Source organism: Poeciliopsis prolifica, unplaced genomic scaffold, assembly GCF_027474105.1.
Source record: "Poeciliopsis prolifica strain line A6 unplaced genomic scaffold, Auburn_PproV2 SCAFFOLD021, whole genome shotgun sequence".
Classification (NCBI taxonomy): Eukaryota; Metazoa; Chordata; class Actinopteri; order Cyprinodontiformes; family Poeciliidae; genus Poeciliopsis; species Poeciliopsis prolifica.
In genome coordinates, this window is record NW_026562396.1 from 5,460,001 (window position 1) to 5,485,016 (window position 25,016).

Consider the following 25,016-nt stretch of genomic DNA (forward strand, 5'->3'; position numbering starts at 1 on the left):
GCCGGCTGTGCGGGCCAGGTGAGGAGGACACCACAACTGGGGGGGAGGTGTATGCACATGGTGGGGGTCAAAAAGACAGGTTGCAAATGATCAAACAGCAGCAAACATATTCAGGCATCACGGATCAGAGATTTGGACCCTGCAGGTCCAAATCTAGGTGGGAAAAAAAAAAATAGAAAAAAAGTTGATTGTGAAAGGGGTTTCACAAATTTAATTATACTTTAATCCACTTGAAGACCGAGCATGACTCAGAGTATAAATGATTGCATGAATTAAATGGGTATTTCCAACAAATGAGCTTTGTTTGCCTGCGGCCTGCAGGGGTTGTTGTTTGAAGTGTCAGTCAAAAGAGAAAAAAAAAACAAGAAATAATAATAATAATAATAATCGAGTTATTGCCAGCAAATATTTCTAAAGGGTTTAATCCAAAAGTGTTGTTGATTTTTTTTTCTTTTGTTTCAAAAAGTCAAAAGTTACACTTTCTCTTATGTTTTATTGCTTTTTGCATAATTAAAAAAACAAACAAAACGAAAACAAAACAACTTTGAATCTCTCAGCTTTTACTTGGGCTCCTCTGAACATCCCAGGCACATTTATAAACGGCTTTTTTCTTCTTTTTTTTTTTTGTGTGTATAAAACTTTGCCTCCTTCCTACACAGTCCCAGCGCTCGCTCTCAGGTTGCACTTCGGCTCTTTTTGCTTTGACAAGGAGGTCCTCCTCTTGTTATTTAGGTGAAGGAGTGCCGATAATATACAGTTTGCATAGCCCTGGCGCCAGACTGACTCGCTGGGTATCTGACAGACTGAGGACTCCAGCAATTACTGGCTCTGCTCTTAAAGGGGCCGCAGCCACAAACCCAGGTCCACTTTGTACTGAAGGGACTCTCCCAGCAACAGCAGCTATTTTACTTATGATCTCCGAGCTTCCTTTGAGAGAGTCTGAATGGTATAAAAATGCTTCGCTGTGCTGCAGTAAAAGAGATAAATGCAGGGAAAGCGCAGCAGTGAAGGCGATAAATCATGTCTGGTTAAAAACAATAAGACACACAGAAGATTTTGATGTTTAATAGGACAAAACAAATGGAATATGAAAGACTTGCTTTTAGCTTTTAGCATGTAGGGTTAAAACTCAGCTGGCTGGTAAAGTCAAACTTATTGAGAGATTCTTCGTGTTGAACAATTGAAAGTAAAGATCAGTTTTAGGACACTTTTGTTTTTAAAGTAAAGCCACCCAAGTCATCTTCAAGTACCACAATCTTGACTGAGACGTGCAATCTGGCGATGGTCGTTTGTTCCTCTTGCAGCTCTGCTTGTTTTGCACAACAGATCATTTAAAGTCATTTTCTATACTGTGATCTTCGCCTGCTGTTAGGAAGTGCAGTCACATGACTCCAGTGAGTCGTACCTACCAGCATTTCACAAGGGTCGACACGGGCCTAAATGGGAATTTGAACCCTAATCAGTTGGAGTCGAACGTAATGCAATTGTTATATGCTATAATCATGTACAAACAAATTAAATTATTGATGAGATTTGAACATTTTATGGCAATTCATCCATTATTCATGGACCAAAAATACACTCCTCCGCCTGGGTTTAAGTATGGGCCCTAAACGTTCTTCACACGTATGGAAGTACAAAGAAATGAAAGTAAGTGAGTATGAATGTAGCGGCGATGTGAATCGACAATGGGGCAAACTGACCTGCAGTCTCTAAAATGTTCAGTTTGCTGTTTGCATGAAAACACAAGAAAAACAAAGAAGAAGAAGCCGGAAAAAAAACCAAAAAAACAACCTTAGCTGTTGGTTCTGCTTGATTTGTTGGAGGATATTGTTTGTTTGTGCGTTTCAGTTTGTTTGAAGTTGAGGAATCCAGGGGGGACAAAAGTCCCCAAAAGCCATGATAGAGAGCGTGAAAGTGTGGTTTTTCCACCAAGCCAAACAAGAGCATGGAACATGGCCGCCTTTCAGATAAAGCTGCAGTAATAAGTTGCCATATCTTACAAAAAACATTTCACACAAACTTTGTCTAGCGAACATGTTTGTGCTTTGAGGAGCTTAAAGCAGAAATGTATGTTGCTCTTAACTCACATTGCTAACAGCAGTTAGCTTGGTTGCTGCTGATTTGTCTGGAAGCCGTCATTCCCAGATCCAAGTCCAGAAGCATATTTTCTCTGTTGATTCTGGTTCACTTCGGTTTGTGCTGGGAGCTTTACTAATTTTCCCTCATATATTTCTCTTTTGAAGAGTTTGCTTAAGAAAATAATCAGTGTGCTTGAATTGCTCATGTTTTTGGGGGGTTTCTTTGTGCTCATTATCTCTTCTTCACAGTTCTCTTCTTTGCTTCAGCTGTGCAAATAACTGAACCCAAATTTCCTTTAAGTAGCTCTAAATATTCAAGTCATACACAATTTCACCGCTGAAATGGTTGGGTAGCTGCACGGCTGACCTTTTCTTTTCTTCAGTGTAAATGAATCCATTTTTACTTCTGTAACCATAACCGAATTTTTCTGTTGTGTTTTCAGAATCGCCTCCTCCTCCATATTCTCAGTCCCGCTCAGATGAACACAAGCTACTGGGTAAGTTTGGTGGAAATGGCCTACCACACAGCAAACTGGTGAACTAGTAGCAACGTGTTGTCACCGCCATATTTGTAGTGTGGAAACACGGATTACTGTTGAAAAGCTGCTGCCGTTGAAAGTGACACCCAGTTATTAAGAGGAGAGACGGTTTGAGCAAGAATAGTTTGCTCTCCGGGAAACTCTCAGCGCAATCCCACAGAGGGCTAAACTTAAAATATGTACATTTTACCCCTGTGTTGTTTCTTAATTTATTTTTTGTCACTGCAGACAGAAACAAAAAGAAAAAAAAAACCTATTTCCAGGAGAGCGTTCACCTCCTGGCACTTATTTCCTCTTAAAAATTTTACAGAAAAGAAAAATGATCTGGATCTCATGTTTCTTTTGTGTTTTTTTTTTTTTGTAAACACAACAGACTCAGCTCTGTCTTACACTGAAACTGCAGCCCCCCTCCTTCCCAGTCCGCCCCACATTATGCCAAGAGACTACACAGGTGAGTCACCTGCATTTTTTCCCCCGCAGAAGTATTTGGGCGCATTTGGTCAAAGGGGATGTTTTTTCGATGCCAAAAGTTACGTCTTTGCTGAGGTTCTCCCTTCACAGTGCGGGCAAAGGAGAGTTTCTGTTGCGTTGCAGAAGGCAGACATGCACACTCACTAATGCGAACGTACATAACATGCCCCCTTCCTGGATGTTTGCACAAGGAGGTAAATTATGTTTACTGCCATTATCATGTTGTGCTCCTCCCACCCCCATCTTCAAAGGCTGCGGGGACAACCCAAAAGGCCCACTGCATAAAGCTCCTATTGTGAGAGTGGCATGGAGGGCTTGGTGGGGGTCTGAGGGTCTCGCTATCTAGATGCCGCAGCAGTGTAGCGTTTCTCTCTCTCTCTCCTTCCTCGTCTACGCTTTCTCCACGGCAAAATATTTAACCGGGACGAAGCTGCAACAAGATCCCCGTGCATACTCCCAATCCCTTTTGCCTCTCTAGCCACCCATCCCCCCCTTTCCCTCTTTCTTCCCTCAAATCCCTTCATTCCTCTCTGCAATTGAGCAGTGGAAAGAGGCTGGCACTTTGGGGGCGGGACGGGGGCTGGGGGAGCGAGCCGCTCTGATGAGGCGGCGGTGTAGAGTTTTGTGTGCGAGAGAGTATATCTGGAAAGAAGATGGGTGGGTGGGGTGGCGTGGGTGGGGGTAGCTGAGGACCGAGTTGGGACAGGAAACAGCCCCCTCTAGATGATGAAACTGGAGCTTTATTTGTTTATGTGCTGGGGTCGGGTGGAGAGGTCCTTGTAGCGTTAGAAGAAACCCACAAACCCACTCAATCAAGCCTCCCTGGGCTCACTTGTGGACGGCGATGAAAGGTGAATGGGCACCCAGGAAGCCTGCGCAGTGTAGTCACGCCATGGCACGGCCGCCTGAAGGACAGTCAGAGAGAGGTCTTTTCACCTGGTTAGGTATTGAAGTTCAAACGTCAAAAGTTTATTTTTTCTGCATCGACAGATTTTCTGGAGGTGTTTCTGCAGGAAAAACACATTGAGATTCAACGCTTTTAATAAGACATCAATTTTTAAGTTTTAACTTAAATGCTTGTACAGTCTGGACAAGTTTTAAATCACTCCCAATTTATTTATCGTGTCATTTTAAGCAGCATTTTTTTCTAAAAATGGCCATGACTCAGTGTCTTCTAAATTTTTTAATTTTTAATTTATTTTTTTTACCAGTAGGTGTCTGTGGCAACTATCTGCCGAAAATGAACAGTGGCATGTCTTTAAGAGTTTGGACAAACAGTCATGCAAAAGCTTGAAACAGGACCTGAGCGTTGCATCATTCTTCAGCTGATCTTGTAAAAGTTTCAGCTCCCATGTCTCGGTGAATCACAGTGTTTAAAGTTGTATTTGTTTTTAAAAGTTAGTTGAATCATTGGGTTATTTTCCACATTTCTGGCTAAATAAATGTAAGATGTTTGTCTGCCGCTTGCAAGAATGAACCGAAATCCATCATTTAAAATCTACTTTTTTTTCTAGACTGTCTGATCGTGCAAAGCGAGAGATATTACTGGTTTATGCATTAGGTTTTTCCACTTTGCCAGTTCATAATGTCTTTTCACAGCCATGCGTTGCCTTTGAACTTTAGTTTTGTGAGCATGAACAAACCATTTCTTTATGTCCATGGAGCCAAGTTGTTTTTATCAGCTTACTTTTTGTTGTGGTTAAGTATTTTTTTGAATTATTGAGAAGAAAATAATTGGATTTTTTTTGTGTGCATATTTTCTTCTGAGGACTTTATCTTCCAGATTCCTTTGGATTTCCATTAAACACTTGAGATTTGGAGGATTATGACTAAACAAAACAAATCTTCTGTTTGGAGGATGTGTTTTGGAGTAATTTAACCATATTTTCATACAGCATCTCATAAAAATGTCTTAGTATCACTTGGCTGTGATATGAAACGTCCGACTGGTGGGTGCAAATTCACACACAGTCATCATAAGTTGTGTATAAAGTGACTAAAACCACAAAAGTAGCGTGAAATGACCAGAACCCATTAACCCTAAATTGTAAATGGCTTGTGCTTGTGTAGCGCTTTATCAAAGTGCTTTAGACTCTGTTCAGTCATTCACCCGTTCACACGCGCATTCACACGCCGATGGTAGCAAACTACGGGATTGTTGGCACAGTTGTCCTGCGGCAGCCTGACAGACGCGACTGCAACAACAACATTAAATTGAGCAACAGTGTTGACATTCAGTCTCAAACAGCCTCATCTTGTTGATGTCCGAGGCACATTTAAATGAAAAAGGAAAAGTGGGATCACATTGAAAGCAGCCCTAAATCTGTTCCGTCAAAATGAACAAGTCCAGCTTCAGATTGTGATTTGCAGGAAAAAGGCATAACCCCTCCAGGATGCTGAAATTAAAATGGATATAAATTATGTTTTAGACATGGTGCTTGTTTCCGTCTGTCTCTGCATGTGTGTGCGTGTGTGTGTGTGTGTGTGTGTGGGGTGTGTGTGTGTGTGTGTGTGTGTGTGTGTGTGTGTGTGTGTGTGTGTGTGTGTGGTCTCTGAACCGCTGACCCCCACACCAGTATATACTGGAGCTGAGAACCAGAAATCAAGCCAAGAGTGTAAGAAGGAGCGAGACTTAGGTAAACAGAGGCAGCCAAGAAATCTGCATGTGTGTTTTGTTGTTCCCTTTGACAGGCTGTATGAATCTTATTAGGAGCCAGAGCCGGTCAAATAACAGGAAACACACTGAACGCGCAGCACAAGCCAACATGCGTGGAAGAGATGACTGTCGCTACTTTAACAAAAGCCTTAATCGCAGACAGATGCTCCGAGAGACTTACTGAATCTTTTATTGTGGAGGTAATCCTCGTGTGTGTCACCTTAAGTCTACAATATTTTCTTAGAACAAAAACAAGCTCTGAATAAGCGCTGTGGCACCTCGGCATCTGTTTTATACCAGCTTAGCCTCAGAAAGAGGCACAGCAGGGCGTGGTTCATGCATACCTTTGCCCTTGCCTCCTTTATCGTCCCATCAGTTAACGTTCCCTTTAAACCACAGGCCTGCTATGACTAGGGAAAAATTGGAAGTTTAGTACGTTCATAACTTTGCGGATCATCCGCGCGCGACTCCCGGCAAAATGAGTGATTCAGCTGCTTGTTTTCAGTTTGTGTGTGGGTATGCGTGTTTGTGTGACGGGGGAGAGACAGCGAGGAATTTCTGTCTGACTCGGCGATAAGATCGTCTCAGTGTGCTCACATAGGGGCCCTATCGGCACAAAACCCTCACACACACTCTCACACACGTTCTCCCATCACGCAATGATCTGGGTGGGATGAGCGGAGGAGCTTTTTTGCCTTCACGGTGGACGTCCAGGCGAGAGATGCTTGTCTTCTGGGCTGTGTTTAAAAAGGCTTCTGCTGCTGTCTCTCAAATTACAATGCCTGTCTCCTGTATTTAAAGTTAGCGTCTCTTTTGATGTGGTATGCAAATGACTGAAATGAGGGAGGAAAATTGCTGGACTCACAATAATCTCAAGCACTGTTTGTGAAATCGCTCCACTTGGCACGACTGTCAGTGAGAAAGGTGAATGTGGGTCAGAGTAAATGCCAAGTATGTCAAAAAGAAAATAAAACTCATGTATGATGGTTAGTGCAGTGGCTCAAATAAGCCATTTCCATTTCTACTGGAATTTATTATTAGTAGGTTTGACATTTCTAAATTCATCTGACACTAACTCAAGATCACTTTTTTTCCTCTTTGATGTAAAATTGAGCCCAATCTTCTCAATATAAGTGCCACATAAATACACATCCGTTCATTATCTAACATGTTTAATAGTGTGGAGTATGAATTAGGCCAGACATTTACCCTTCTTTTGCATGAAGATATATAAGACAAGACGAAAACTCTGTTTTGTTGGCGATAGTCTAAATGTTAGGCGTTTCACCAACAGGTTTACAGCTCGAGGTTGTGCAAAAAAAGTAGTTTATTATGGCCTTTATCGCCTCTTTCTGAATGTAAGTCAGCCATGTTGGCTGTTGAAGTTGGAACTTGCGAGCAGGATTGTGATTAGATAAGACTCTCGGAATGTGAGGTGATGCCTCTGTAATTACTGTAGTTATGATAAGTAAATGGTAAAGAAATAAACCCCTTGAACACGTTATTAACTTCAATGTAGGAAGATTTACTAGTTCTGCCACCTATATCAGTGTATAGTCGCTTTCACTGCTTCGTATACATGGGCAAACACTGGATTCATTGTAACATCACCATTACACAAGGAAATATGAAGCATAGCAAGTTTCTAAGTGAGACAACGTCCTGCAGCAGCTGGCTGTTCAGCAGTGCTGACGCTGGCTTGCAAATCGGAACAAGTGGGAAATAGGATTCAGCTGTGTTGTTTTATTGTGTTACTACAAACAATTTGTTGTTTTCTATAAACATAAAAAGATTTATTTTACTTTTTTTTAAGTTTTTTTTTTTTTGTGAAACTTTTGAAGTTGCTTTTTGCTGTTGCATTTAGCAAAGTTTCAATCACAAGCTGGAAGCCTAAAAGTCCTCCGTGTCCAGTGCTTCCAGTGCGTCAAATCCAGTGGGGCCAGTCCACAAAATGCATCCAAACCCACAGATTTCTGTGTGGAGTTCCTCAGAAATGTCTTATTAAGACCTTAAAGAAAGACCCGACTCGATTTTCCTCCTTTTTCTTTTAACTAGTTCAATCTTAGCTATGTCCTTTGTATGCAGCGTTTTTTTTTTTTTGTCCGTTTGTTGCATTTATTGACATAACACAACTTCAATGTCTCAGGCAAAGGTTTGTAGACTTTAAAGCACACTGTCAAGTTAAGATTTGGAGAGGTTTTTCTTATTTTTTGTGGAATTAGCTTCGACTGTGAAACACTTTGAAATCTAAAATGGACATTTGTGGGCCATCCTTCTGTCTAAAGATTCAATCCATGTGTTGAAGAAATGAAAAATAATATTGACAACGCTGCATTTATGAGTGTAGAATGACATTTTTTTATATTTTAATTGCCTTGCACAGGCTACAGATGTAAACAGAAATAAATCACTCAAGCTGAAACGTCTCTGACATCTTCCCCCTGTCCTCATAAGCTTCGGACTGATCCACCTTCAGGTTTGGGTTGTTCAACATGTGGAAACAAGTAAAGCTCTGATACTTAGAGGACATTAGTGTGGCCTGGATGAACTGAAGTGAGGCTGGAGCGCTGCTCCCAGTCTGCCCTTGGTAATCATATTTTGGGGGCTTGTTTGCTTTAGCAGAGCGAGGTATCAGCCAAACATCCTGTCTCGAAGTCCTGTCTGCACTCACTGCAGCATTAACCCCATGAATTGGGCCTTTGACTGATGTGGCACAGCCCAGGAATGTTGGGAAACAGGGAAGGTGGGGTTAGGAGTGGGGCCTTGAAATGAAAGAGGTGTGGGTAGGGGGGCATCTGGGGGTCTGACTCTGGAGAGTGACATCAGATATATGTATGAACATACTGCATTAAGTCTTAAGAAACACACTAAACTGCACTGACATTCTTGGTCGAGGGCGGGTTTGGGACTGAAGCTGAAGTTTGGTTCAGTTAGTGTGAAGCTCTCCGGGTCAGTGAAGGTGAACGTAGTTAAACAAGGTTCTGTAAATTATCTACTGAGCCTTGTGATTTAAAAAAAAAAATAGGCAGACAAAACTTTAAGACACATTAAAGGAAATCTGATTCAAGAGTAATTCAGGATCTTAAGACGTAGAAGAGAATCGACGTGTTCGTGTTTCCAGGGAGAATAGTTTGTCGATGAACCTCCAAACTGTTTTCTGGCAGGCGTGCAACACTTGGTCTTATGCCTGACCGAGACACATTAGGCTATGGAATTTAACAACAAGCGCTGGCCCATTAACCATTTGCCATTTCCTCAAATATTTTTCATCACTGTACTTTTACTCCAAAGGACGGACAAACACAACCCAGGATGCGGCACGCAATTTACTCCGAAATCAGCCGTGTGGCATTTTCCTCACCAGCAGTTTTAAATGTACAGCCAGGCACCAAGATTTTGATTTCATTAGCATAGTTAGCAGGTTAACTATGCTGACCTTTTAATGGTTGTGCTTAGGCACTGCCAACACTTTATCAAAGCCCTGTTCGCATTCCTGTACGAGGAAATTTGGCAATATGTAATTTTTTTTCTGCTGCATTTCCCTTCAAATCCAGAAAACATTGCCTTTACAGTTTCCACAGTGGAGTTTATTTTTAAATATCCTTTTTTTTATTTGTGAACCTAGCAACCTCTTCCACACATGTCCACCGTGTTCTAGCTTGCTAGAAAACATAAAAACAGTTTTAAGAGATACTTAACTCTCTTTTCACATCTTGCCAGATTTGATCTTCTAAATATCGAATTTGAGAATAACATTGTGAACTGTTAAGTGGAAAACAAGAAGCAAATCCTTGGGGAAACTTGTTAACTATGCTCTGCATCTTCCCCTGCTACTTATTTTTCTAATCTGGAGATCCTCAGGTAAAGTGTGTGTAACGTCCGATGATTTTGAGACAAATCACATCATTTAGTCATTAAGTTTTGCTTCCCGATCGCAAAGGACTCAGTACTCGAGATTAAAACGGTTGTTATTGTCCTTAAGTCTAAAAATATTTCAATTTGGAATTGGATTCAAATTTTTCTGAAAGACGAAGAAGGCGAAGTTGGGCATAAGTGTTTGCTTTAGATTTCACATTATAAATGTAGGACCATGCATATGTAAGGTTAATATTTTAATGACCTCATTCTAGTTATTTTGACATGTGTATCCACATTCTCCCCCCTGGAGTTGCACTGTGCGGTAAATGTTGACATTGCAAAAGACAATGTTATGCAATGCTTGGTCACATTCACACTTTGCATGACAATAAGGCATTTTGATGCCACTTTACTGGGTACACCTGCTTATTGCTTCATTCCACAGGCGGTGAACTCGCCAAACGCATGACAGCAACTCAGTGTGTTTAGGCATCAAACCGGGGTAAACAAAACCAGCTCAAGTTCAATTCCAGGACTAGAACTGGGAAGAAAACGGATTTAGGAGACTCTTTACTTCGGCTGGTTGTTGGCGCCTGACGGGCTGGTCTGAGGATTTTACAAAATATTGATCAACTTGGATATTCACACACAACCGTCCTGGGCTTTCAGAATATGGTCAGGACAGAGAAAATATCCGGTGGCCAACAGTTGTGTGGATAATTAGTTTGTTCACGCCAGAGGTCAGAGAAGAACGGGGAGGCTGGTTGGAGGTTGACAGACAACAGTGACACGAAGAACCTGCGTCACTGTTGTCTGGAATATCATCCTTCAGCACATAACGCAAACCTTGGAGCAGAAGACCAGCAAATGCAGGCTAAAATTCACAAATTAGTCAATAATCTGGAAAAATGTCACACGGTTTGATGAGTTTTGATATCGGGTCAGAAGGTCAGAATCAGGCATAAGTAACAGGGAAGAACTGTCCAACAATAACCCAGATGGGTCTGGTTGGTGGTGGTGTTGTGATGGTCTGGGGTATATTTAGCTCCTAAGTACCAGTTGAGCATAATTTAACATGTTGCTTACCATTTCCATAACCACAGTGTACCTCAGTCGGTGATCCATAAAAGGTCATTTCTACTTGTTTTTGCTCCCTTTTTCTTAGCTTCCTTTTCCTTGTTATAATCTTGTGACAATACTGCTCTCATTACTGGATAAACGTTAAAATCGATCCAAAGATGGCAGCATCCGTTGTTACCTCTGTGAACGGAGCGCTGCTGTGTGATGTCTAGGTTCTTCTAAACTTTGGCGATGTAAACTGCTCAAACAGAAGTCTGACTGTGGTTTAATTCAATCAGTCGTGTGAATGAGCATGCAAATAAAAAATAGAAACTTTAAAAAAAAAGAGCTTAAGCAAGAAGTTGAAATTGAGCATCAAGTCTTGCTGTGTGATTGACGCCTAAGGCCTGGATCAAGAAGGTCTACAACTATGACATTAACAAAAAATTGATAGAAGAAGCCTTCATCGTGTTTAATGTACCTACCTCATCATGCCACTGATCAGGTTAGTTTATCATTTCCAAATTTCTCTGGCAACCATTGAATGGGTTGTGGTGGCGTCACCGTTCTCTAAATTGAGTCACTTAAGTCATTTGGCTTTTGGAGAGATTTACACCGATAAATCTCATGTCTTTTTCTTGCACCTCTGGCAGTGACCATGGTGTTTGAAGACATTTCAAACTGGATGGCGAATCAAGTGCCAATCAGTCACAGCTCAGTCACCTTTCTACAAGTTTGCGTGACAATGACGTCTTATCTGTTCCTTATTGCAAATGTTTTATTACAGTCACAGTGTTGAGTATGGTTGATTTTGACCAGGACAAGCATAACCACAGATCTCTGCAGCCTTAGATGTCCAATCAGAGAGCAAACAGAGGAGAGGTTGCAGCATCATCGCTGATTATGATGAGAGAAGAGTCAATGCTCTTCTCTCCTTTACCTTCAGATGCCATCATGCCATTCTTATAATAGGAAGATGAACTGATAGAAAGTAAATAAGCGTCTCTCTAGTTTGCTCTGCTGTTTACATTTGTTCTGAAAGCAAAAAAATATGCCAAAAAAAAATGGGCCGGCACAAGTGTTAATACATGTGGTTCCGATTTTTCCAGCACTGAAGTCAGAGCACGAATGTTATTTGGTCAAACACAGTGAGATTGCAATCAGAACTTCCCCAGAAATGTGATAATGCTGCCCACTCAGACAAGACGCCAGCGTTATCAGATTCCTTTGCATCAATGAAAAGCTGGGCAAGTCAGAGGAAGAGGAGCATGGTACTATTGCTATTTGAGTCCTCGTGCTTTTGCCTCTACTAATACTGTAAAATGTGAATGGATCAAGCCATTTGAAGTTGTAATGCTGATTAAATCTCAGCATTTATCCCAGTTGAGAAAAACAGATTTAGTTGCATTTCAACCTAGTACTCCCATCGCACCCTTGGCACAGGAAGACATGACATCCTACAGGAATCAGCGTTCACAGCATCAACTCACCGTGCATTTATGTCTTTTTTCACAGTCTGACCATGACTTTTGGGGCGAAGTTTATGAATACTGCAGCTTATGCCGACACATGTAGTCTGATTAGACGCAACTAGGACTTCTATAAGGCAGGAGTTATCCAATGATAATATTACTCAGACCTCTACACAGTGTCAATGCATCACTTACCTCGGCATGCTGGATACCCAAAACTCAAAATGAAACTCACAAGATGCCCAACCCTCTCAGTCATGGTCTAATTATTATTGGAACATGTGACATTTCTGGTGATTCTTCAGTACGGAAACATAACTAAATTGTGACGGTCACATCTCAACAAAAAAATATTATATTAAAAGTAGAAAAAAAAAACCACACATTTGATCCTAGTAGAAACACAGCATTCAAAGTTGCAGCACACTGAATCCGACACGTGTGCTTCACAGTCGTGACAGCGTTCGATGTTTCCTCTTTATTTTAATTTCAATATATCGGAAAATGGGAAACGCTGTGACAGCCGGCCGAGATCAAAAGAGAAAAACAAGCTTTTATTGTTAATTCACAGCAGGAAATAAAACATTCAACACACCCCGTGTTTGTCTTGTACTGACCTATTTACTGCCATGTTCCCTTATTTAAGTCCAGCTTTCTATTAGTTTGACCTGTTTTCGTTTTATTTCTTCTGATCAGCACATTTGCCATATGAAGCACAGAATATTTATGGCTGCTGTCAGCTGCCCACTCTCCTTTGCTGCCTTCGCCTCTCTTGTCCTCCCTCTTCACGTCTTTGTGAGTCGCATTTCTCCTCCCTCTCCTTGGGTCCATGTTGTCAGGCAATCACCATTTAAAATAAGGTTTAAATTACAGGACTGGCTGTGGCTTTCCCTCAGAGTTTTTGCCAACTCGCAATTTGGCTTTTAATGGAAGCCTGCCATGCTGCAGAACCTAAAGATTCTTTGCAGATGTCGACAGACTTTGAGTTTATAACCCCCGCCGCCCAACCTCCTACTCCCCTCCAAAAAAAACTATGAATGCAGCAAAGAATTTGAGCAAAAAGGTTAATGACCTTTTTATCACTGTTTCGGAACTTATTCATCGAAAAAGCACATTAACAGTTTTCAGTCCTCTTAAAAAGATCTCAAAAGGTCAAATGTTTGCTTTAGGGCCGATTGTGAAAGCCTGTTGAACAGTTCGTACCGACCTGCGTCTGCTGGAGCAGCGGCGTTGCGCCTTGTGTCTTTCAGCCCGCCGGATCGTTTATCCAAATAACGCTTGGGGAGGAATTTTATAATTCCTCATTCACAGCGGAACAAATGGACGTATTCCACCAATAAATGAGTGTAATTATGTTGTGAGGAGTGAAGGCCATATAGTGGGACCACGTGAGGCTCAATGAGAGACTTGTCAACTTGACCCTTGTGACTCTCTGAGCGGGGGGGAGGAAGTGTTGAGGAAAAGGGCCTGTCCAGGAATGTGTTGGGAGGGGAGACTTGTCAACGAGAGCAGGCTCTCCCCTGGTCTCAGTCGAAAATTGTGTCTCTGCAAATCATCTGTGTTACGCTTTTGTTGTGCAAAATCAATACTGCATTCGTAGGTTCTCCGCATGCACCTTAAGAGCGGCTGATTCTCAACAAGAACAGAGGTGTCTCTGAATTAAATGGGTCGGCGTCCCGTGTTTAGCATGTTTGCATGCGCAACAGAAGAACAAATGACAAAGAGTTTCGCCGAATTAATCTCCAAAGTACCACCTGACTCTGGATGTGACGGATGTCGATAAACGCGACATGACAGCAGGGTTGCCAGTGGTGCATACGTCTAAAGCCGCGGCATTCCTCCAGGGCGAGTTGTTTGAAGTCGCAGCAGAAACGCAGGAAGCTGGTCGCTTTTTCTCTTCCTTCTGGAGGAGCTTTCTGCTCCTAAGATCTGCGCAGGAATTTCACACGACTTTCCCTGCAGCTCGGCCGCCCTGCAGGCTCAGGGAACTCGACCGACTCGCCGTGTATTTCTGAGCGCAGAAATGTCATTAGTTGCATTCTGTTCCATTACTAGGCCCACTTTGCAATGAAAAGCAAGAGAGTATAGGGGAGGTGGGGATAGGAGGGGGGGGAAGCAAGCGTGCAAGAATGTGCGTGTGTGTCGATGCGTGTGAGAGCCTGGGTTGTGCTCGACTGTAAAGGCCTCGTCTGGCGATAAGGCAGCTCGCTGATGGCAGAGATAGTCGAGACGCCAGCTTAAATGTGGCTTGCTGGTTTGAAGTTGCCCTCTAATGATAGTTGTCTCAAACAACACAGAATCTACCATTTCTCTTCAGGCAGGGGAGAGTTTTCCTCCCTCCCTTTTTCATGACAGTTTTTCTACTCTGTGAGTTTTCCACAGCGAACGCGACGACATAGGATGATAACGAAACATCGCGACTCCTGACAATGGTCAGTGGCTAAATCCTATCCTTCACTCCTGTAACCCCCCGAGCCCCCTCACACGCCCCCTCTCTCTCTCCCTCTCCCAGTTCTTTCAGCACAGTGGAAGAGTCTAATAACTGGAGGGGAATCTAATCCTTGGCACTGGATGAAAGACGAGGGTCTCCCTCCCTCCCTCTCTTTCTCACAGTCTCTTTCTCTCTCTTCATTTTTTCCGTGGATGCTGGTTATGCTTGGCAGGTTCTCTCTCCCTCTTTCACCCGGTCCACCTCTTTTTTTTTCTTCTCTTCCTCCCCCCCTGTTTTCCTCCCAGCCTCTCTACCTCTATAGGTTGGTGACATGATGAAGAGATTCAAATAGAAAACTGCAGGTCAAGTAAATGAGTTTAACGTTTCGTTTTCAAAATTCAAAATATTTGACCACAGGTGTCAAACGCGAGGCGCGAGGGCCAGATGCGGCCCGCCGTAGATTCTTACGTGGGCCTCTAAACTGTGGCAGGACACCTAAGTAGAACAATTGTGCTCTTAAATATCATTTTATCACTCGAATGAAATCGTTTTTTTTTTTTTTGTCAAAGTACATCATTGTGAAATGATTAATACGAATGAATTTAAATAAGAATGCTGACATATTTAATAACATTCTAAGAGTTTGTTAATGAGCTTCATAGGTACATTCTGGCACAAACGTCCCTTCAAGGCCAAAACTGAAAATGAGTGTGGCACTGTTGTAGATGGACCTCATATCACTGAGTGTAGAAATGAATAAATATATGAATCCTTTTGAAGAGGAACCATGTTGACATGATTTCAAAACCTCCATCCATCAGGGATTCCTGCTTTAATGAGAGTTTATGAGGAAGTTGGAGAAAACCAAGTTTTCCTCAGCCGTATTTGGTGTTCAGTTGCCGCCCCCCCCCCTCCCACACCTGTTGCTGAGAGCGCTCAGTCAACTGCTTAAAGACAAGGAAATGTTTAGTTTAAAAGCAAACTCAGGCACAAAGTACATTTTCTATAAATAATTTTTGATCACGGAAAACAGCCACCCTTATTTATACAGTTGTTGCTCAATGGAACAACAATATAATACAGTATTTTCACTTCAACCTATTAGAGGCGATAATGGGCTGGTCACTGACAAGAGGAGACAGAAAACTAAGTATGTTCCTATTTGGAAGTGAGTTCGTGAGTTTTGCTGACCAGATGGTTAAAAAATACTGGAGGCAAGTTTACCTTTAAACCACTATCACATATTTTCATCTGTAAATCTGTTTCCATACAGCCTTCCGACTCCCTGTTTGTTAGTCTTAAATCGTTTCTCATTTTTTGTGACTGAATTCAAGTTTTAACTCTAAAACAGAGAAACCGTTTTATGAGTAAATCATTACAGTTCTGTTGTCTGCTTTTTGTCTGGAGTATGTGTTCAATATAGTCACATATGTGATGGTTATGCTCTGCAAAATGTTGGTTTTTGAATTAGTTGAAATTTCGTTGTCTTCACTTTATACAGACATGGGCAACTGGGTGAAGTTATATAATCTGTGGACATCTGCAGAGTATACTGTGACCGATCTAAATAGTTCATATGTCTGTGCATTTTTTTATATTCTATCATCAGCAACATGCAAAAACTTATTCACAGATATGTAAAAAAAAAAAAAAAAGTAGAAAAATGTGTATTGCATATTTTGATTTGCATTACGTAAACCCGTGTTTGTCTTGGAGACTTCATGCTGCATTAACCGAGTTGAATTTCTCATACCTCAAATGTTTTTCTTTGAGTTATTGAACAAAATTGCTTACGATTAAGAACAAAACTTGCTCAACGATCAAACTGTATTTAATGTGCTGTGTACCAATGGCTTTGGTGTGGAGGTCCAATCAGATCGGTAACGCATGCATCAAAGTAGAAAACTCTTCCAAATGTTAAATTAGACCTTTTTTTATTACTTAAACCGTATTGTACCATTAGTTTTACACACAGTTGACTGTTTTTGAGTCATTTCGCCCGAGCATCAAGGAGAACCTTGGATGTGGAACCAGAGCTCCACAAGAGGATCGTTCCCATCCTCGTGTTGTTTTTCTTTGCCTCGGTATACCACAGACTCTTTAAATTGAGACAGAACTCATCATTGTAGGTAATAGCAGTGGAGCGTTATAATACATAACGTTGTTATTTTGGAAGCTCTGCCTGCATCGCACTCAGTTAAAATGTTGTGGAAAACAGGACTCACCACTGACTCCTGTGGGAAGCTCAGCACATGCCGACTTTGGTCTTATTAAAACCACATAAAACTGGAAGAAGTAGACTCCTAATGCTTTGACTCAACCACGAATTAAACAACAAAAAAAGACCATCTTTTTAAAGCTGAGCTCTTTTCATTTTCAGCTTTTGCACACAGTAAAATAATGCCCAATCATCTATTTTTATTCCGCCTGTTCGCTTGTGATCCTTGTGGAAGAAACGTGAGGAAATCAAGGAGGACAAGTGAGCGTCCGCGACGTTTGAAGTCCAACATTTCAAGCGTCTGCGGGGAACCGGCAGGAGACTGGCTGTCTGTCTTGTGAACTTCAGATGCTAACGTCGCTAACCTCTAAAGGCCTCCCAGCCCTTTTAAGGAGACGACTGTTGTTCAGCTTTGCAGCCATTTCACGTGTTCAATTCATCCCATTCGTCTGTGCGGAGCCAGTTGTGAAGCGCAGTGGACGCCTCAGTGAGATTGGCAGTAAGAGACAGCGATTTTGAAGTGAAATAACAAAGGCTACTTATCTAATTGGTAAACAGAGCTCTTAAATAGTGGTTGGCTTAAATGCTTGCAGGACGCTGTAATTGCTGCCAGCCCTGTGGCACAGATGCAGGCATGCACGCTCACATCACAGTCACCCACGGCTTTCTTTCTTTTTTTTATTTTTTTATTCCCCTCCTCTCCCCTCTGCCCCGGCCCCACCTCGACTTCCTCCGCTCAAACATAAATACGCCGATAACCTCAGGTCTGAACCCCTCTTTAAAAATTCCATTGAAGAAGTCGCTCGGCCCTCCCTCCCTCGCCGTTCTCACACGAGCTTGTCATACCTTTAGTTGGACGGTAGCCAGGCTGAGCGTGATGACACTGAGGCCGGTGCCAGAAACATTAAGCATGTCTCGCTGTTCCTCTGGGGCTGTCAAACACTGATGCACATCATGATTTAGAGCTTTGAACTTCTCACCGTAGAAGGCCGAGAGAAGCTTCGTGCCCCTTTTGATTTCTTCATGCCTGTTTTTGTTTTGTTTTTTTTTTAAGTGCAGAAGATGTTTCCGAGCTCTTAAGGCTTGTTTTAACAAATTTCCAGGCTTCCTGAGGTTTCCGAAGGTTTGCTTTGGACTTCAACGCTTTTCTTAGATTCATTTCCTGTTCTGTTGTGCTTAAAGCACGATCAAAGTGAATGAAAACAACATCCAGCGAATGTCGACCAGGACCTGAGTAATGCGTGTTTCTTCTTACCGAACAAAAAGAAAATCGTCCACCAAACTGTCGATCCAGAGCGGCTTCAGTGGTTTTAAAATAACAACAACAACAAAAAAACATCCCTGAGAAACACAAGACTTCATTTATTTTCCCTTCGTGACTTTAATCCCGAGGCTTTGAAGTCCCGAGCAGCTCCCTCACCTGAAGCACACCATTTGCGAAACGAGATATTTAGCTTTTTGTCGAGTCATAAACTGAAAAATTAAGTAAAAACTCTTGAATTGTTTCACATGTCAGGGTCTAATTGTTGATTTCCTGTTGCAGCATGCATCTTAAAAAAAAAAAAAAAAAAAAACCTTTAAAAAATCAGTTTGTTCTCTGTTTTCTTTGGGCATTAATTTGATCATGAGCTCATAAAGTCTCCCTGTGTTTCCCCAGACATGTTTGTGTTGCTTTATTACAGGGAAGAGCGCGGCTTGTAAAAGTGTGTGCGGGTGTGTGTGTGTGGGTGTGCGTGTGTGTGTGGGTGTGTGCGTGGGTGTGGGTGTGTGAGAGAAAGAGTGAGAGAGCTGCTATCTGAGCAGCCTGCTCTCTTGTTGGAGAGCTGTAAAACCTCCAGACTGCAGGAGTTGCCAGCCTGGAATTCACTAATGACACACGTGGGCCTCAGATGAGAAGTGCAATTTTGTGCGCGGGGTGTTTGTGTGTTTGCACTGGTGCCGTTTGAATCAGAAGGCTCGGCCTGTACGAGAGAGAGTGTGTGTGTGTGTGTGTGTGTGAGAGAGAGAGAGAGAGAGAGGCAGAGAGAGAGAAAGCGACCCCCGCCCCCCCGTCTCCCAGCGATCGCACTCACAAGAGCCCCTACGTTTTACGCTCAGACCTGCTGAAACGAACCCGGTCCGGTCTCGGCCCCGGTTCCACATAAAAGCAGCGCGTTAATCAGAGAGCAGCCATCATCTGGCTCTTCACGGGTGAAGAGGGGGTGTTATGTGAAAGGAATGGGGCCACAGGCACATGGGTCTTTAAATCCTCTGTGTCAATAGAGTCTCTGGAGCAAAATAATGGCATCACTCTGTGTGGGAGTTAATGTGAGCTGATAGCATGAGGGCCAGGGGGTCAGGGGTTCATGGGCTTATGCTAGGTTGACAGAGAGCTGAATGCTTTTGGCCCCCCAACTTTCCTCGCTGCCGTTCTAAATCTCCTCTTTTACCTCTGGACCTGAGGAAGGGTTGTGGAGGGTGATGGTGAGGGATGTCAGAGGAGGAGAGGGGAAACCCGCTTCGTCAAATCGAGACAGACAGGTGACAAATTGAAGTGAAACTTTTGACCAAACGCAAAAGAAAACCGCGTGTCTTTAATCTTCCAGCTCTCAGTCAGTCTGTTGTTCAAAATTTTTGCCATATGGGTTTTGCAAGATCATTGGGCCAACATGGACCTAATTATGGTGATCAGTGTGTGGATTTTTGTGTTAAGTAATCCAAGTTTTTCTCAATTCTAATAATGACCAGAGTCTCCCGAATCGCTGCACACATAGATACATTTATCACCAGAAGAAAGGCTGGTCTTAATCTGGAACATAATTAATTTTCTACTAATCAAAATAAAGCTAATTACATCTGAAGGAAAGGAGACTGCTGATTGAAAACAAACCTCATAGGAAATGACCTGCTTTGAAAATGAATCAGTGGTTCTGTCATCCATTTTGTCGCCCCCTTAAGGTCATGATAAATACTGCAGATTGAAAGGACTGGAGATTCCTCATTGAATTACTCCACGTCTCAGTGTTGGAATGTCTGGAATGTGCAGATCTGGATTAGTACTGAAAATAGAAGTTTCAATATGGAAATATTTGTGAATTTTCTAGCTTTATTCCTTGGTATTAAACGTGTTTTTGATATTGGCATATATTTAACCGACAAGTTTTATGTCAAACCCAATAATCATCAATAGAGACAACAAATAAACACATGGAAATTCAAAAATCTAAAGCTTAAATTTACCTGCAGACCTGTGGTTTTGCTACCAAACAGAGCTTTGAAAAGACAGATTTTTATTTTTTTGTTCACAAATTATGTAAAGAATCTGCATTAGCGAAATATAATAGGTAACATGTTTTAAATACAGCTTATGTAAGTCAGCATAAGAACAGCAAACATGGCTTTGTCATATTTCTGAAGTCAAAGGTCACATCATGATTTCCACAAAGAGTAATTAGAAAAACACAACTGGGTTTAACTTCCCTTTGGGATCAATGAAGCATTTTTGAGTTTTAGTTTTAAATTTGGATTTTGTGCTTTAATATGGTTGAAGAACAGCAGCAGAAAAAAAATATGAAATTTTGCAAATACATGTAGAAAGTTTGATTACGGCCAGGCTGGTAAAGACATTGCTGCGGATATTGCTTCATATTTTCCTTTCTAAGTATGACTCAATGTAAAAAGCTGAGAACTATCAGGTTCCTTTCTTTACATAAAAATGTTCATTTTAGAATCAATAATTTAGCAAGTTTACATTTTTAACATTTTGTCTGAGGGAAGAATCAGGAATTTATTTAGTTTGGTAAAACAGCTACACAGAACTTCATTTTGTTCAAGAACATATTTGTGCCAATTTGTTGTGCAGAATTAAAAACTTAGAAGATAAAAGCATGTTTTGATTTTTTTTCTTTATGCTGCTTTTGGTTTAAACATTTATTTGAACTGAGGAAAGTAAGTTTTTTGATCTGTGGGCTCTGCTACGTTTAGAGAAGTGTCTCCACTTAAATGAATGAATTAATGCAGAACTCAACATGCAGAGAAAGTTATGAAATTCATGTGGATGGGGCGTGGCAGGAGAATTTGTTTTAAATCTGTATCATTCAGTGAAACCTCTGCCACAGTGACCTGATGACACTGACGTTATCTGTCCCATCTCTGTGCTCCCGTCAGACACTGGTACCTCCATCGGCTCCTCCACCTCCGGCGGACACCGCTCTCACTGGTGCAGCGTCGCCTACTGGGAGCAGCGGACCCGCGTGGGCCGCCTCTACCCGGCCTACGAGCCCTCACTCAGTATCTTCTACGACCTACCTCAGGGCACGGGCCTCTGCCTCGGCCAGCTCCACGCCAACGCCTACCACAGCCGCCGCGAGGACCCGGGCAGCCACGCCGCGTCGGACCCTTACCGGCACCACAGCCACGGAAGAGGAGGAAGATCGGGAGGGAGCAGCGGCGGCAACGTACAACAGATTCGCAGTAAAATTGGTTTCGGCATCGTGCTGAGTCGCGAGGCCGACGGCGTGTGGGTCTACAACCGCAGCCAGCACCCGGTGTTCGTCCACTCGCCTACTCTGGACCTGCCGAGCGCTCGTGGGCTGAGCGTGAGGAGGGTGATGCCGGGTTTCTCCCTCAAGGTGTTTGATTTTGAGTGTTCTAGCTGGATGACGGAGCACGGCGTGAAGCCAGAGACTCAGGAAGGGCCCTGGGACCCCCACAGCATCCGGATCAGTTTCGCTAAGGGTTGGGGCCCCTGCTACTCCAGACAGTTCATCACCTCCTGCCCCTGCTGGCTGGAGGTGCTGCTCAACACCCACAGATAGCACACCGACACGGCCCGGCTCACAGGGAGCAACTGGACTCACTACCCCAATTGTAATCTACCTAGATTTAATATAAATTTATATATTATATAAAATATATTTTACATGTAAATACTTGAGTCATTTTTACAATGCAATTATTTATGTTTAGTGTAATGTGTGTATTGTCAACATAAAAAGGAACAAGAATAATGCACTTTGATTCTATATATGCATTACAGCCTTTCAGTGTAATTTTTGTTTTTTTCAAACCTAAACTGTCAAAGTAACGAACTTGGTTTATGTTGTCAATATTTTTCAATTCAATTAAAATATTTGCATCACACAAACACACATTGTCAATAAAGTATTTGTATTAAATGAATGTGTCTGTGGTGGTTCAAAAGCAATTAACTGAGCTAAAATATAACATATTATACTATATTATATTATATTATATTATATTATATTATATTATATTATATTATATTATATTATATTATATTATATTATATTATATTATATTATATTATATTATATCATATTATATTATATTATATTATATTATATTATATTATATTATATTATATTATATTATATTATATTATATTATATTATATTATATTATATTAGCAACTGCTATGTTGTTATTATGAAGTGATAATTACCTCAGCTCATTTCACTGTTTCATATTTTTTCATTAAATTATTTTAAGGTCACAACCAAGTATCAAAAGTTTCAATATCACCACTAAATGTCTTTCTTCACGCATGTCAAAGAGTTATATTTTACTGTTTTCCTCCAAAAGCAAAACAATTTCAGCAGATGCTATAATAGATCAGATATTTCAGTGTTATTTGAACTCCTGCTGGTGGATTAGGAGACACATCTGGGTGAAAGTGATTGTCCTCCCAGAAACACTTCACAGTGATTTCATGTAATTAAGAAAGATGATAAGTCCCAATCATGCCAGAGTTGAACAGAGATTTGATGCATCCGCCGGTGTGTCTGCACTTAACGTAGGTTTTAAAAAAAACACTGAAATAAACGCGTTTTGTTCTCAATTCCTTAGTTGAAACAGTAACGTAACTCAACTGACAGACAGAAAATTATACTTAAGTATGTAAGTGATGACCAAAGAGCCGCTGAAACAGCACTTCCCCGTCAGCTGATGGCTCTCTCACATTCTTGTTTCTGACTTTCACTGCATTTCTTTCTGATTTCTTAAAGAAACAGCCTTGAGATCCACCAGGTTTTTTTCTGAGGTAGACAGTTTCGTAAACTTGACCCTCTTTTGTTGTGCACTTACACACAAAAGGATGCACTGCACAAAAGGATGTGCAGTGTGTCCTTTTTGTCAGTCATGCACTGCACAATCCGTGAGTATCATCAGACAGAAATAGGGACTGTGCAGGAAACTAGTATAAAAGCAATCAAAAGAGCAAAGACAAACACCAAGACCTCCAGGAAGTCCGGAGAAATATTGATTATGAACACCGTAAACACATCGTGGCAATATTTTAAGCATTGTACATGTAAAGAAGAAACATTCCCCCTTGTGATCTCGCTGAACACGTCCTCTTCTGCTGCCGCTGTCAGCATACCAGCCTAAAAACAACCAGACTCCTTTGTTGTTTTTTAAACATACAGAACAAAAAACGTTATCTGCTGCAATCAGTCCTAACCACCGGGCAGCTTACTGTCACTCCACACACATGCAAAGCAAATGAAGGAATGCAAACTCATTTACTGTGTGGATTATAAAGCAAAGCCACATCATGAAAAGCTTTACAGGGCTGCTAACAAATCCCAAAATGCTTTTGCTTTAACGAGGACCTTCAGGCACGGCCGTGATGTGTTGCAGATAGGAATTTTACAGTTAAGCTAAAATGTTAGGCAGCAGACGTTTGGGCTCTTTAGCACGAGAGGAACGTGCATGTTTGATTCTGCTAGAAGAAGAAGAAGAGGAAGAAGAAAAACACCGTACTTCTTACATTGCGTTCTATTTAAAATCTTTTTCAAAATGTATAATCAAGCTTTAACTATCATCTTGGCTTTAAAAGCACTAGTGGCGATGGAAAACAGTGAAAGGAAGGCGTCTCGGTGCCAGTGGTAAGGAAATAAAGCGCATAACTAAGAGATTACACAACAAACCACAGCATGGCGCTCAGGCGCGTACCCACTGCAGCAGAAAGCTCTCTGTTCATAGCCTGATGGCATCCTGACAGCACAATCATTTGTGGAAACTCGCATTTGAGCAGAAAGAATGAGATTAAAAAGGTAATGTAAGTGGGAAAAGGCACTCGAAGCAAATCTTGGGACTTGAGTCCGAGGAGAAAAGGAACTGGGTTCCTGGGTTCAAGCAGTCAGACATTTTCTTATTATTTTTTTTTTGTTTTGACCCTGAATCTCTGCGGGCTCCCTGCTCCAACCTGTAATTAGCCTCAGCCTAAAAAGCTACGAGAGTTTGATTACAAACTTGCAGCACTCCTGAGGAAAACTAATTAAGCATTTCAGTGTTCAAAAATCTTTCCAGGGGCCACCATATACTTACATTCAGAGCTTAAAATAGGGCTGCCGGCACAAGAGGAACAGAGGCTAATTCAACGAATAAGCACCGACTTTGATTTAGACTCTTATTTGCATAGCTAGATTGAATCTTTTCGAAGGTTTCTGGGGCATTCCCATACCCCCACTCACTGAAGAAAATTCCAATGTATATTTCAATCCAGTCTCCTCTTTTCTCTTCCAGAAAAGAGGGATTTGTGGTTTGGATACAGTCAAAGGATTCAGAGGAGGGGCCTTGGGGTGGGAGAGCGGCCGCTGGCAGGACTTGTCTAGAACTTACCGCGTTTCCATGCCACCCTGTTCTTTTTTCACCTAGGTCCATTTTCCAATCCTAATTGTATTTCTTTTTTTTTGTGCTTTATTCGGATTTACGGTCATGGAGGAGAAGAAATGGATCCCAGGCTCCGAGCGGTGGAGAAGGCTCTCTGGCTCTTGTCCTGGGCGCTGCGGTGGCTGCCGACCTCACAGTGACCTGAAGGAAAACTGCTTAATCCTGCCACTGGCTCTTGAACTCCACCCCTTCACTGTATAATTATCCCTGCACAGCTCATGACATTGTAATTATCTTAATGAGCGTAGAATTAATGGAAAACCATTTTGTGTGTTTTTTGTCACAAATAAGGTGAGTTATTGCTCCGAGACGGCCATTTTAATCAATAATGATTAGCTTGTGTTTTTCTGGCGCTAATTTTCACCTTCATGTGGCGTGGTTTACATCCTGTGGGCTGAGGCCACCGCAACGGTCTGCAAATTAAAGAGAGTGCGATGTGCCGGGCTTTCCCCTTATTTTTGGTGTTAAATTACAATTTGTGCGCCGAAACGTTCTAAGAGGAGTCACGTTTTCAAGCGGTGCTTGTTATTTTCTATCTAGTTTTCCCGTTTTTCCTC

General features: G+C 41.8%; 1 protein-coding gene across 1 annotated transcript in view; it reads left to right on the forward strand.

The window, feature by feature from the left end:
- Positions 1–21,626, forward strand: part of LOC129369670 (mothers against decapentaplegic homolog 6-like) — a 22,964-nt gene extending 1,338 nt beyond the window's left edge. The window contains exons 1-4 of the mRNA XM_055045231.1: positions 1–18; positions 2,525–2,578; positions 2,994–3,071; positions 20,932–21,626. The exon at positions 1–18 is cut by the window's left edge and continues 1,338 nt beyond it. Of these exons, the coding sequence (XP_054901206.1) occupies positions 1–18; positions 2,525–2,578; positions 2,994–3,071; positions 20,932–21,581 (800 nt within the window). The 3' untranslated portion in view covers positions 21,582–21,626. The remainder of the gene's footprint in view (positions 19–2,524; positions 2,579–2,993; positions 3,072–20,931) is intronic.
- The last annotated feature ends 3,390 nt before the right edge of the window (positions 21,627–25,016 follow it).